The 13,174-nt window shown below is 44.7% G+C and overlaps 1 protein-coding gene across 3 annotated transcripts in view; it reads right to left on the reverse strand.

The window, feature by feature from the left end:
* The window catches only part of odad2 (outer dynein arm docking complex subunit 2), a 347,977-nt gene that overhangs the window by 40,732 nt on the left and 294,071 nt on the right, over positions 1–13,174 (reverse strand). For 2 of the 3 annotated variants that reach the window (XM_068007170.1, XM_068007169.1), the window contains exon 19: positions 10,194–10,415. The exons of the other annotated variant lie outside the window; for it this stretch is intronic. In XM_068007170.1, coding sequence (XP_067863271.1) covers positions 10,194–10,415 — 222 coding nt within the window. The remainder of the gene's footprint in view (positions 1–10,193; positions 10,416–13,174) is intronic. 3 annotated transcript variants of the gene reach the window in all.

Consider the following 13,174-nt stretch of genomic DNA (forward strand, 5'->3'; position numbering starts at 1 on the left):
CAGGTTTGTACCCCTGCCACAGTACTGAAGTGGCCCTTGTCAAAGTCACAAATGACATCCTGTGTGACTGTGACCACAGTAAACTATCCCTCCTCATCCTTCTTGACCTGTCTGTAGCCTTTGACTTGATTGACCACATCATCCTCTTCCAACGCCTCTTCTCCATCATCCAGCTGGGCGGGACTGCGCTTGCCTGGTTCCATTCTTAACTATCCAGTCATAGCCAGAGAATCAAATGCAAAGGCTTCTCTTCCTGCTCCCGCATCACTACCTCTGGAGTCCCCTAAGGATCTATCTTTGGCCCCCTCCTATTTCTCATCTACATGCTGCCCCTCGGTGACATCATCCAAAAACACAATGTCAGGTTCCACATGTATGCTGACGACACCCAGCTCTAGCTCACCACTACATCCCTCGATGTCTCCACTGTCTCCGATTTGTCATGCTGCTTGTCCAACATCCAGTACTGGATGAGGAAAAATTTTCTCCAATTAAGTATTGGGAAGACTGAAGCAATTGTCTTCGCTACCCGCCGCCACAAACACCGTTCCCTAGCCACCGACTCCATCCCTCTCCCTGGACACTGTCTGAGGCTGAATCAGACTGCTTGCAACCTTGGCATCCTATTTGACCCTGAGAATTGCTTCTGACCACATATCTGCTCCATCACCAAGAATGCCTACTTCCACTTCCGTAACATCGCCCGTCTCCGCTTCTGCTTCAGCTCATCTGCTGCTGAAACCCTCATCCATGCTTTTGTTACCTCTAAACTTGACTATTCTAATGCTCTCCTGGCCGGCCTCCCATCTTCCACCCTCTGTAAACTTGAGCTCATCCAAAACTCTGCTGCCCGTAACCTAACTCGCACCAAGTCCCGTTCACCCATCACCCCTGTGCTCGCTGACCTATATTGGCTCCCGGTCCAAGAACGCCTCGATTTTAAAATTCTCATCCTTGTTTTCAAATTCCTCCATGGCCTCGCCACTCCCTATCTCTGTAACCTCCTCCAGCCTTACAACCCTCTGAGATCTCTGTGCTCCTACAATTCTGGCCTCTTGCGCATCCTCAATTTTAATCGCTCCACCATTGGCGACCGTGCCTTCAGCTGCCTAGGCCCTAAGCTCTGGAATTCCCTACCTGAACCTCTCAGCCTCTCTACCTCTCTCTCCTCCTTTAGGATGTTGCTTAAAACCTACATCTTTGACCATGCTTTTGGTCACCTGTCCTAATATCGCCTTATGTGGCTCAGTGTCAAATTTTGTTTGATAATCGCTCCTGTGAAGCGCCTTGGGATGTTTTACTATGTTAAAGGCACTATATAAATGCAAGTTGTTGTTGTTAAAGTAAACAAAAATATATAAACTGAAGAAAATAGGCTAATTGGATAAAGCATCCATATGAGAAGAGGGTTTCTCGTTTAAATGTGAGGTAATTGAGCCCCTTGCAAGCTATAAGTAACTGGGAACTCTACTGCACAATAACGTAACAATGAAATTGCTGCAAAATTTATTATAGAAATAAGTGTAAAATAAACCTGTTGAAAACTGTCTTCAGCAGGGAATGCATCATGGATGTTTTGGCTATCCTTCATGAAAAATGCTTAACATAATTTTGGAGCAGAGGAGGCTGAGGGGGGACATGATTGAGGTGTACAAAATTATGAGGGGCACAGATAGGATGGATACTAAGGAGCTTTTTCCCTTCGTTGAGGGTTCTATAACAAGGGGGCATAGATTCAAGGTAAAAGGCGGGAGGTTTAGAGGGGATTTGAGAAAGAACTTTTTCACCCAGAGGGTGGTTGGAGTCTGGAACTCACTGCCTGAAAGGGTTGTGGAGGCAGGAACCCTCACAACATTCAAGAAGCATTTGGATGAGCACTTGAAATGCCATAGCATACAAGGCTACGGACCAAATGCTGGAATATGGGATTAGAGTAGACAGGGCTGATGGCCGGCGCGGACACGATGGGCCGAAGGGCCTCTATCCGTGCTGTATGACTCTATGACTCTATGACTCTATAATCGGATGCATTTACACTACAAGTTTAGCACTGGTGTGAAACACAAACTACTTTGCATCTGTGCTAAGGGTAGTTTAAATCTAGACATGCCCTGACTGCAGAATTAAGCAGAGAGGTTGCATTTCAGTGAATCTCACGCTATTTTGCTCTGATGTCAGGTCAATACCTGATACTGGATTTAGGCTGCATCAGCAATATAACTATAATGTCAGTGCAAAGTGAAATTGCTTCACATTGATGCTGCAGTTGTAGTGTAAAGCTACTCTAAGTTATCGCTGAAAACAAATTTGTTGTGTCATATAAAATATAGTTTATTTTTTGGTTAGTGTCAAAAACTTGCATTTATATAGTGGTTTAATGTAATAAACATCCAGAGGCACTTTACAAATGGAGACAGACAGGAAAATGGATGCCAATATAATATTAAATTAATGATTTCATAGAATCATAGAATCGTAGAATAGTTATAGCACAGAAAGAGGCCATTCGGCCCGTCGAGTCTGTCGGCTCTCTGCAAGAGCAATCCAGCTAGTCCCCCTCCCCCGCCCTTTCCCCGCAGCCCTGCAAATTTTTTTCTCCCAAGTACTTATCCAATTCCCTTTTGAAAGCCACGATTGAATCTGCCTCCACCACCCTTTCAGGCAGTGCATTCCAGATCATAACCACTCGTTGCATAAAAAAGATTTTCCTCATGTCATCTTTGGTTCTTTTGCCAATCATCTTAAATCTGTGTCCTCTGCTTCTTGACCCTTCCGCCAATGGGAACAGTTTCTCTCTATCTACTCTGTCTAGACCCATCATGATTTTGAACACCTCTATCAAATCTCCTCTCAACCTTCTCTGCTCTAAGGAGAACAACCCCAGCTTCTCCAGTCTATCCACGTAATTGAAGTCCCTCATCCCTGGAACCATTCTAGTAAATTTTTTCTGCACCCTCTCCAAGGCCTTCACATCCTTCCTAAAGTGTGGTGCCCAGAACTGAACACAATACTCCAGTTGTGGCTGAACCAGTGTTTTATAAAGGTTCATCACAACCTCCTTGCTTTTGAACTCTATGCCTCTATTTATAAAGCCCAGAATCCCGTATGCTTTTTTAACTGCTTTCTCAGCCTGCCCTGCCACCTTCAATGACCTGTGCACATATACCCCCAGGTCTCTCTGTTCCTGCACCCCCTTTAGAATTGTATTAATTGTATTGATCATGTTACTATAACTATGTTTAAGCAAAGTTTGTGCATATTTCCTCTCCGAGCAACATATTCTCTCAACCAGTCCAGAAATCATAACACAATTACGTGCTTTTGCCTTTTTTCTATTTATTTTAAATGAAGGTGAAAGCACATAGTAACTGTTCTCCAGGATAAAATCTGCCAGTCCTAAGAACCTATTCGGACTAAATTTTGGAATTTAAAAAAAAATGTTTTAATTCCTTTGGGAAGAAAATCAACTGTGATTTTTTTTCTCAATCAGAACCAGCTAGAAAAAACAAAACAGATTTTGTCAACTCCACTTGTCTGCATCCTTTCTTTGGCAGCTCTCAAAACCCCTTTTTTATTTTTGGGGAGTTTGTTTAACTTCTGCATCAATAAACGTTTATCTGGCATCAATCAGAGCTCAGTGATTACACATACACAATACAATAGTTATTGCTCCTCTATTTTCTGAGTGTCAACCCCATTTACTGCTAACTTCAGGAATGTAGCTGACATACTTAATCTTTTGAGACTGTATCAATTCTGTCAGTGGTGGTTCTGGATTTTGTGAGTTAGTATTGGTACTGACCAATATTCAGGATAGCTGAAGGCAAAAAAGCTTTAAAAATAAGGTAGTGACTGAAGTTGTGACCTGGAATATTGCTAAAACTACATAATAGATATTTGTTCACCAACAAAACAGCATTTGGTATAAAACAGATAATTTCTATCCAAGAAAAAACACAAATCCCAGCACGAAGTTCCAGAATTTTTGTCATGCGCAACCATTGGCAACGAAGCAGCTGAGGTGGTGAATTACAGTGCTGCTTACTGATATTCTACTTAAAACTGCAATACCCCGAAGTAAACTTTCCTTTCATTGTAGCAAAGTGCTGCCAATATGCTCTTTATTTTGCTTTTTGTCTTTTAATTTCTGTTGGCCTTTCTTAGTCCCATCCAATCCCACTCTTCCCACCCCCTACCCCACTTTATCAAAAGCCATTTCTTAGAGATTGGACCTTTAAACAATCAAATAAATGTTTTGGCACAACATTTTTAGTGCTAATGGTCATAAAAAGAACCACTAAAAAAGTTATTAAAAAAGTTTTCCTAAGCTAAAATATCAGGCTTTCATTTACAGTAACAATGCTATTTGTGACAGGAAGTTCAAAAGAAGTTGTATTATCTGAAGAGATGTGCAAGGGTAGGCAGTGTTAGCTTGGGATGATAGGTCATTATACAGGTCATGAAAATAGGGATGAATAGCTTAATCATGGGGTAGGATTCAATACTGGAAGTGATGCCCCAATTTCGCTTAGGGCAAAACCGTAAGCTCATTCAAATAGCATTACAGCAGCCATAATAGTACTAAACATACCTTGCTTGTGTACAAGACTATTGCATGAACTCTCTGCTCTAACCTCTGTATTTTTTCATGGCATTAAAGGAGTAATTCTGCGATCTGCATTCCCGGCTGGGAGTACATTTCAGGAAATCTTGTGCTCGCAGCCTTTTATTTTCCATCCGTTAAAATTAATAGAGGCAAAATCATGGCTGGGCGCCTGTGATTTCCCAAGATGCCTGTAAATTCTCCTCCCCACTGGCAGTGCTGGATTGTGGAATACACCATTAAAGAGAAGAGGAACTGGTGAACAGAAACAAACCCAGAGCTGTACACTAACAGTATTTGAAGAGGCAAATGTTGATATTATAGGCTGCAAGGCCTTACAGAGTATTGGTTATGCCAAGTTAAATGCGGAGCCTGTATTTATTTTTATTCGTTCATGGGATGTGGGCGTCGCTGGCGAGGCCAGCATTTATTGCCCATCCCTAATTGCCCTTGAGAAGGTGGTGGTGAGCCGCCTTCTTGAACCGCTGCAGTCTGTGTATCTACTGGTATCCCAGGCGTAGATTTTGACTTTGTGCAATTGTATAAACCGGGTGATAGCGAATCAGCCGTCCATTTTACATCTCTCCTGATTTTTACTTTCATTGAAGTCAATGGAAATAATAATTGGAAGAGATGTAAAACGGGCTGCTGATTCAGTATCATCCATTTTGCACTATAGCATTATAGCACAAAGTCAAAATCTATCCCATAGTCTTATTTTTATAATAAATACCTTCAGCACGTCCCACACACCACCTGTGGTGCGCCACCGCAGGCAGCACCTGCTATCAATCATATGAACTTTTAAGATATTTTCTTTTTTTTTGCTGATTCTTCAGAAGGAGACCCAGAGGCAGGATCATGCTGCAGCCCGCGGCCTGCAATGCACCCAACATCATTACCACTTCATTCCAAACACACTCACCACAGATGACCTATACACTGATTTAGTGGAACATGGGCGAGGAGGGGGCAGCAGTTGTGGGACACAAGTTCTGCATAATCACTGGTTGTGCAAGAGTGCTCAGGGATTCCTATGTCGCTGATCCTGCTTTAAAATGGAGTATTATGCATCTGCAGCAATGGAGTAATGACTTGCCTGGCTCCCTGTATGCCACCCTGGTAAGCAGCACACACAGGTTGTGTAAGTCATTTCCATGAACAACTTTATTGGTGCCAGAAAATAGCAAATAAAAACATTTTTCATAACGATTGTGGAACATTAACCTACTTGAGCAGGCTAAGCCCCAAGATCCTCGATAAGCTCATTTTTATATGGGTAGACCTTTGCTCAAAGTCAGGAAGTTCAGTATGAGACTTTACTTCCATAATTATTCTATTGAAATGAGGCTTGTGCATGCCTATAGCACAGCCTCCAACTCGCACTCAAAACACAGACATACAATTAAATGGAAGAGATTGAGGACAGAGAGCAGGAGAAACTTTACTTTTACGCAGAGGGTTGTGAGACTTGTGACTGAAGTAGAGACCATGCCTGCAATTTGCTTGGGGCTGCCCCCTCTATTGCAGTAACTTCGCCAGACGTGCGGCAGAAAACCCATTTACTTGCATAAAGAGAGTCTCCATCACATTTCCAGCAGTTACAGCGGCAGCGCAGAAGCAGCTCCAAGGAAATTCCAGCCACGTCATAATTTAAGAATAGATTACACAGGTGATTGAAGGAAAGGGAACAAAGGGATATGGGAACAGGGCATACATTTTGGTTTAAGATTACTGCTCATAGTATCATAGTAGGTACAGCACAGGAAGAGGCAATTCGGCCCATCGTGCCTGTGCTGGCTCTTTGAAAGAGGTATCCAATTAGTCCTATTCCCCTACTCTTTCCCCATAGCTCTGTAAATTTTTCCCTTTAAGTATTTATCTAATTCCCTTTTGAAAGTTACTAGTGAATCTGCTTCCACCATCCTTTCAGGCAGTGCATTCCAAATCATTACAACTTGCCGCGTAAAAAAATGTTTCCTCATGTCGCCTCTGGCTCTTTTGCCGATCACCTTAAATTTGTGTCCTCTGGTTACCAGCCCTTCTGCACTGGAAATAGTTTCTCTTTATTTACTCTGTCAAAACCCTTCATGATTTTGAACAGCTCTATCAAATTTCCCCTTAAACTTATCGATGCTTCTTTAAAAATTCGTTCATGGGATGTGGGCGCCGCTGGCAAGGCCAGCATTTATTGCCCATCCCTAATTGACCTTGAGAAGGTGGTGGTGAGCCGCCTTCTTGAACCGCTGCAGTCCATGTGGTGAAGGTTCTCCCACAGTGCTGTTAGGTCGGGAGTTTCAGGATTTTGACCCAGCGACGATGAAGGAACGACGATATATTTCCAAGTCGGGATGGTGTGTGGCTTGGAGGGGAACGTGCAGGTGGTGTTATTCCCATGTGCCTGCTGTCCTTGTCCTTCTAGGTTTCGGAGGTGCTGTTGAAGAAGCCTTGGCAAGTTGCTGCAGTGCATCCTGTGGATAGTACACACTGCAGCCACAGTGCGCCGGTGGTGAAGGGAGTGAATGTTCAGGGTGGTGGATGGGGTGCCAATCAAGTGGGCTGCTTTGTCCTGGATGGTGTTGAGCTTCTTGAGTATTGTTGGAGCTGTACTCATCCAGGCAAGTGGAGAGTATTCCATCACACTCCTGACTTGTGCCTTGTAGATGGTGGAAAGGCTTTGGGGAGTCACTCGCTGCAGAATACTCAGCCTCTGACCTGCTCTTGTAGCCACAGTATTTATGTGGCTTGTCCAGTTAAGTTTCTGGTCAATGGTGACCCCCAGGTTGTTGATGGTGGGGGATTCAGCGATGGTAATGCCATTGAATGTCAAGGGGAGGTGGTTAGACTCTCTCTTGTTGGAGATGGTCATTGTCTGGCACTTGTCTGGCACAAATCTTACTTGCCACTTATCAGCCCAAGCCTGGATCTTGTCCAAGTCTTGCTGCACTCGGGGACGGACAGCTTCATTATATGAGGGGTTGCAAATGGAACTGTGCAATCATCAGCGAACATTCCCATTTCTGACCTTATAACGGAGGGAAGGTCATTGATGAAGCAGCTGAAGATGGTTGGGCCTAGGACACTGCCCTGAGGAACTCCTGCAGCAATGTCCTGAGGCTGAGATGATTGGCCTTCAATAACCACTACCATCTTCCCAGGTATGACTCCAGCTACTGGAGAGTTTTCCCCCTGATTCCCATTGACTTCAATTTTACTAGGGCCACTTGGTTCCACATTCGGTCAAATGCTGCCTTGTTGTTATGGGCAGTCACTCTCACCTCACCTCTGGAATTCAGCTCTTTTGTCCATGTTTGGACTAAGGCTGTAATGAGGTCTGGAGCCGAGTGGTCCTGGTGGAACCCAAACTGAGCATCGGTGAGCAGGTTGGTGAGTAAGTGCAGCTTGATACCACTGTCGATGACACCTTCCATCACTTTGCTGATGATTGAGAGCAGACAGATGGGGCGGTAATTGGCCGGATTGGATTTGTCCTGCTTTTTGTGGACAGGACATACCTGGGCAATTTTCAACATTGTTGGGTAGATACCAATGTTGTAGATGTACTGGAACAGTTTGGCTAGAGGCGCGGCTAGTTCTGGAGCACAAGTCTTCAGCACTACAGCCGGGATGTTGTCGGGGCCCATGGCCTTTGTTGTATCCAGTGCACTTAGCCGTTTCTTGATATCACATGGAGTGAATCAAATTGGCTGAAGACTGGCTTCTGTGATGGTGGGGATATCGGGAGGAGGCCGAGATGGATCATCTACTCGGCACTTCTGGCTGAAGATGGTTGCAAACGCTTCAGCCTTATCTTTTGCACTCACGTGCTGGACTCTGCCATCATTGAGGATGGGGATGTTCACGGAGCCTCGTCCTCCCATTAGTTGCTTAATTGTCCACCACCATTCACGACTGGATGCGGCAAGACTGCAGAGCTTTGATCTGATCCGTTGGTTGTGGAATCGCTTGGTTCTGTTTGTAGCATGTTGCTTCTGCTGTTTAGCATGCATGTAGTCCTGTGTTGTAGCTTCAGCAGGTTGGCACCTCATTGTTAGTTACGCCTGGTGCTGCCCCTGGCATGCTGTTCTACACTCCTGATTGAACCACGGTTGATCGCCTGGCTTGTTGGTAATGGTAGAGTGAGGAATATGCCGGGCCATGAGGTTACAGATTGTGCTGGAATACAATTCCGCTGCTGCTGATGGCCCACAGCACCTCATGGAAGACCAGTTTTGAACTGCTAGATCTGTTCTTAATCTATCCCATTTAACACGGTGGTAGTGCCAAACAACACATTGAATGGTGTCCACAGTGTGAAGATAGGACTTCGTCTCCACAAGGACTGTGCGAGGAGAACAACCCCAGCTTCTCCACATAACTGAAGTCCCTCATCCCTGGTAACATTCTAGTAAATCTCTTCTGCACCCTCTCTAGGGCCTTGACATTCTTCCTAAAGTGTGGTGTCCAGAATGGAACACAATACTCCAGCTGAAGCCTTAGCAGTGTTTTGTAAAGGTTTAGCATAACTTCTTTGCTTTTGTACTCTATGCCTCTATTAATAAAGCTCACGATCCCATGTGCCTTTTTAACAGCCTTTTCAACTTATCCTGCCATCTTCAAAGATTTGTGCATGTACATCTAGAGGTCTCTCTGTTCCTGCACCCCCATTAAAATTGTACCATTTAGTTTATCTTGCCTCTCCTGATTCTTCCTACCAAAATGTATCACTTCACACTTCTCTGCATTAAAGTTCATCTGCCATGTGACTGCCCATTTCACAAGTCTGTCGATGTCCTCCTGAAATCTGTTACTATCCTCCAGACTGTTTATATACTTCCAAGTTTCATGTCATTTGCAAACTTTGAAATGATACCCTCCATACCCAAGTCCAGGTCATTAATATAAATAACAAAAAGAGCAGTGATCCTAATACTGACCACTGGGGAACACCAGTGTATACTTCCCTCCAGTCTGAAAAACAATCGTTCACCACCACTCTCTGCTTTCTGTCCCCTAGTCAATTTTGTATCCACACTGCCACTATCCCTTTAATCCCATGGGCTTTAATTTTACTAACAAGTCTATTATGTGGTACTTTATCAAATGCCTTTAGAAAGTCCATATGCACAACATCAACCGCACTACCCTCATCAACCCTCTCCGTTACTTCAATCTTACTTGAACTCAATCCTTTAACAAATCCATGTTGATTTTAACTTATTAGCCCATACTTTTCCATATGGAGGATAAACACCAACACAGACTGGTTGGGTTGAACGGCCTATTTCTGTGTTGTAATTTTTATGTAATTCTCTGCATTTCAGAAAATTCAACACAACACAATTCTGGCCCCTCAATGCTAGAGAGGCTGTTGGATGAGCTTCAGAAAATCAGGCCTAGACCATCTATGCTTTTAGAATATGTTCCCTAGTTGATACATTAAAACTAAGTTTTTCTATGTGCAGTTATTAAGATTTTCCATATACCAGGGAGTCGGCATGGAAAAATGCAAAACATACCAATAAAAATACAGTACAGTACATTAAAAAATAAATATTCACTTGTAACTTTTGGGAATTGTAAAACTTACCTTAACCACACCATTCTCATGCATAGTAATGCAGTTTTTGGGATCAAATGAAAGCTGGTGTAGGGCTTCTGCTGTAGCACGATGGACTAGAGGATTTTTTGATTTCAGGTAATGGACCAGTGGGGCCACAGCCCCAGTTTCTCCAAAGGCAACCCTGTTGTTACCCCACTTGCAACAGCAAGCAACGGCATCTGCTAAATGCTGGCGAAGCTTATCATCTCTCTGTAGGCAGGGCAAAACAAGCATGTCATATTCATCACTGGGGATAGTAAATGTTATGCTTAAATTAAATATATTATTTCTTTACATTTGAATGTGCAGGACTTAATTTGTTAAGGATATCCTGCAAAATGGACGTCCAGTTTTGCTAGGTAATTTGCTGTGACAGTCGCTGATTTAAAGGATACAAGTAACTACATTGGATCTGTAATATTTCAGTAGTTCTTTTGACAGCTTATGTGAATATCTTTTAAAAATGCTGCTGGCATTTAGGTTTTCATGGACCTTTGTGCCAATTGTTCAATTTTGTTCTTGCCCCCAGCAACATTACTGGCACCAATGGGTTTCCCAGCATGAATCCCTCCATCTGAGGTGTTTGGGGAAAAATGGGAATTGACAGATAGAAACATAGAAAATAGGAGCAGGAGTAGGCCATTCGGCCCTTCGAACCTGCTCTGCCATTCAATATGATCATGGCTGATCCTCTATCTCAATACTATATTCCCGCTCTCTCCCCGTACCCCTTGATGCCTTCTGTGTCTAGAAATCTATCTATCTCCTTCTTAAAAATATTCAGTGACTTGGCCTCCACAGCCTTTTACGGTAGAGAATTCCACAGGTACACCACCCTCTGAGTAAAGAAATTTATCCTCATCTCGGTCCTAAATGTCCTACCCCGTATTTGAGACTGTGGCCCCTCATTCTGGACCCCCCCCAGCCAGTGCAAACATCCTCCCTGCATCCAGTCTGTCGAGCCCTGTAAGAATTTTATACGTTTCAATGAGATCCACTCTCATTCTTCTAAACTCCAGTGAATACAGGCCAAGTTGACCCAATCTTTTTTTTTCGTTCATGGGATGTGGGCGTCGCTGGTGAGGCCAGCATTTATTGCCCATCCCTAATTGCCCTTGAGAAGGTGGTGGTGAGCCACCTTCTTGAACCGCTGCAGTCCATGTGGTGAAGGTTCTCCCACAGTGCTGTTAGGAAGGGAGTTCCAGGATTTTGACCCAGCGACGATGAAGGAACGGCGACATATTTCAAAGTCGGGATGGTGTGTGACTTGGAGGGGAACGTGCAGGTGGTGTTGTTCCCATGTGCCTGCTGCCCTTGTCCTTCTAGGTGGTAGAGCTCGGGGGCTGTCGAAGAAGCCTTGGCGAGTTGCTGCAGTGCATCCTGTGGATGGTACACAATGCAGCCACAGTGCACCGGTGGTGAAGGGAGTGAATGTTTAGGATGGTGGATGGGGTGCCAATCAAGCGGGTTGCTTTGTCCTGAATGTTGTCGAGCTTCTTGAAAGTTGTTGCAGCTGCACTCATCCAGGCAAGTGGAGAGTATTCCATCACACTCCTGACTTGTGCCTTGTAGATGGTGGAAAGGCTTTGGGGAGTCAGGAGGTGAGTCACTCACCGCAGAATAACCAGCCTCTGACCTGCTCTTGTAGCCACAGTATTTATATGGCTGGTCCTGTTAAGTTTCTGGTCAATGGTGACCCCCAGGATGTTGATGGTGGGAGATTCGGTGATGGTAATGCCATTGAATGTCAAGGGGAGGTGGTTAGACTCTCTCTTGTTGGAGATAGTCATTGTCTGGCACTTGTCTGGCGCAAATGTTACTTGCCACTTATCAGCCCAAGCCTTGATGTTGTCCAGGTCTTGCTGCATGCAGGCAAGGTCAGCTTCATTATCTGAGGTGTTGCAAATGGAACTGAACACTGTGCAATCATCAGCGAACATCCCCATTTCTGATCTTATGATGGAGGGAAGGTCATTGATGAAGCAGCTGAAGATGGTTGGGCCGAGGACACTGCCCTGAGGAACTCCTGCAGCAATGTCCTGAGGCCGAGATGATTGGCCTCCAACAACCACTACCATCTTCCTTTGTGCTAGGTATGACTCCAGCCACTGGAGAGTTTTCCTCCTGATTCCCATTGACTTCAATTTTACTAGGTCTCCTTGGTGCCACACTCGGTCAAATACTGCCTTGTTGTTATGGGCAGTCACTCTCACCTCACCTCTAGAATTCAGCTCTTTCGTCCATGTTTGGACCAAGGCTGTAATGAGGTCTGGAGCCGAGTGGTCCTGGCGGAACCCAAACTGAGCATCAGTGAGGAGGTTATTGGTGAGTAAGTGCCACTTCATAGCACTGTCGACGACACCTTCCATCACTTTGCTGATGATTGAGAGCAGACAGATGGGGCGGTAATTGGCCAGATTGGATTTGTCCTGCTTTTTGTGGACAGGACATACCTGGGCAATTTTCCACATTGTCGGGTAGATGCCAGTGTTGTAGCTGTACTGGAACAGCTTGGCTAGAGGTGCGGCTGGTTCTGGAGCACAGGTCTTCAGCACTACAGCCGGGACGTTGTCGGGGCCCATAGCCTTTGCTGTATCCAATGCATTCAGCCGTTTCTTGATATCATGTGGAGTGAATCGAATTGGCTGAAGACTGGCTTCTGTGATGGTGGGGATATCGGGAGGAGGCTGAGATGGATCATCTACTCGGCACTTCTGGCTGAAGATGGTTGCAAACGCTTCAGCCTTGTCTTTTGCACTCACATGTGGGACTCTGCCACCATTGAGGATGGGGATGTTTACAGAGCCTCCTCCTCCCGTTAGTTGTCTAATTGTCCACCACCATTCACGAATGGATATGGCAGGACTGCAGAGCTTTGATCTGATCTGTTGGTTGTGGAATTGCTTAGCTCTGTCTATAGCATGTTGCTTCCGCTGTTTAGCATGCATGTAGTCCTGAGTTGTAGCTTC

This window comes from Heptranchias perlo, chromosome 2 (genome assembly GCF_035084215.1).
Source record: "Heptranchias perlo isolate sHepPer1 chromosome 2, sHepPer1.hap1, whole genome shotgun sequence".
Lineage (NCBI taxonomy): Eukaryota > Metazoa > Chordata > Chondrichthyes > Hexanchiformes > Hexanchidae > Heptranchias > Heptranchias perlo.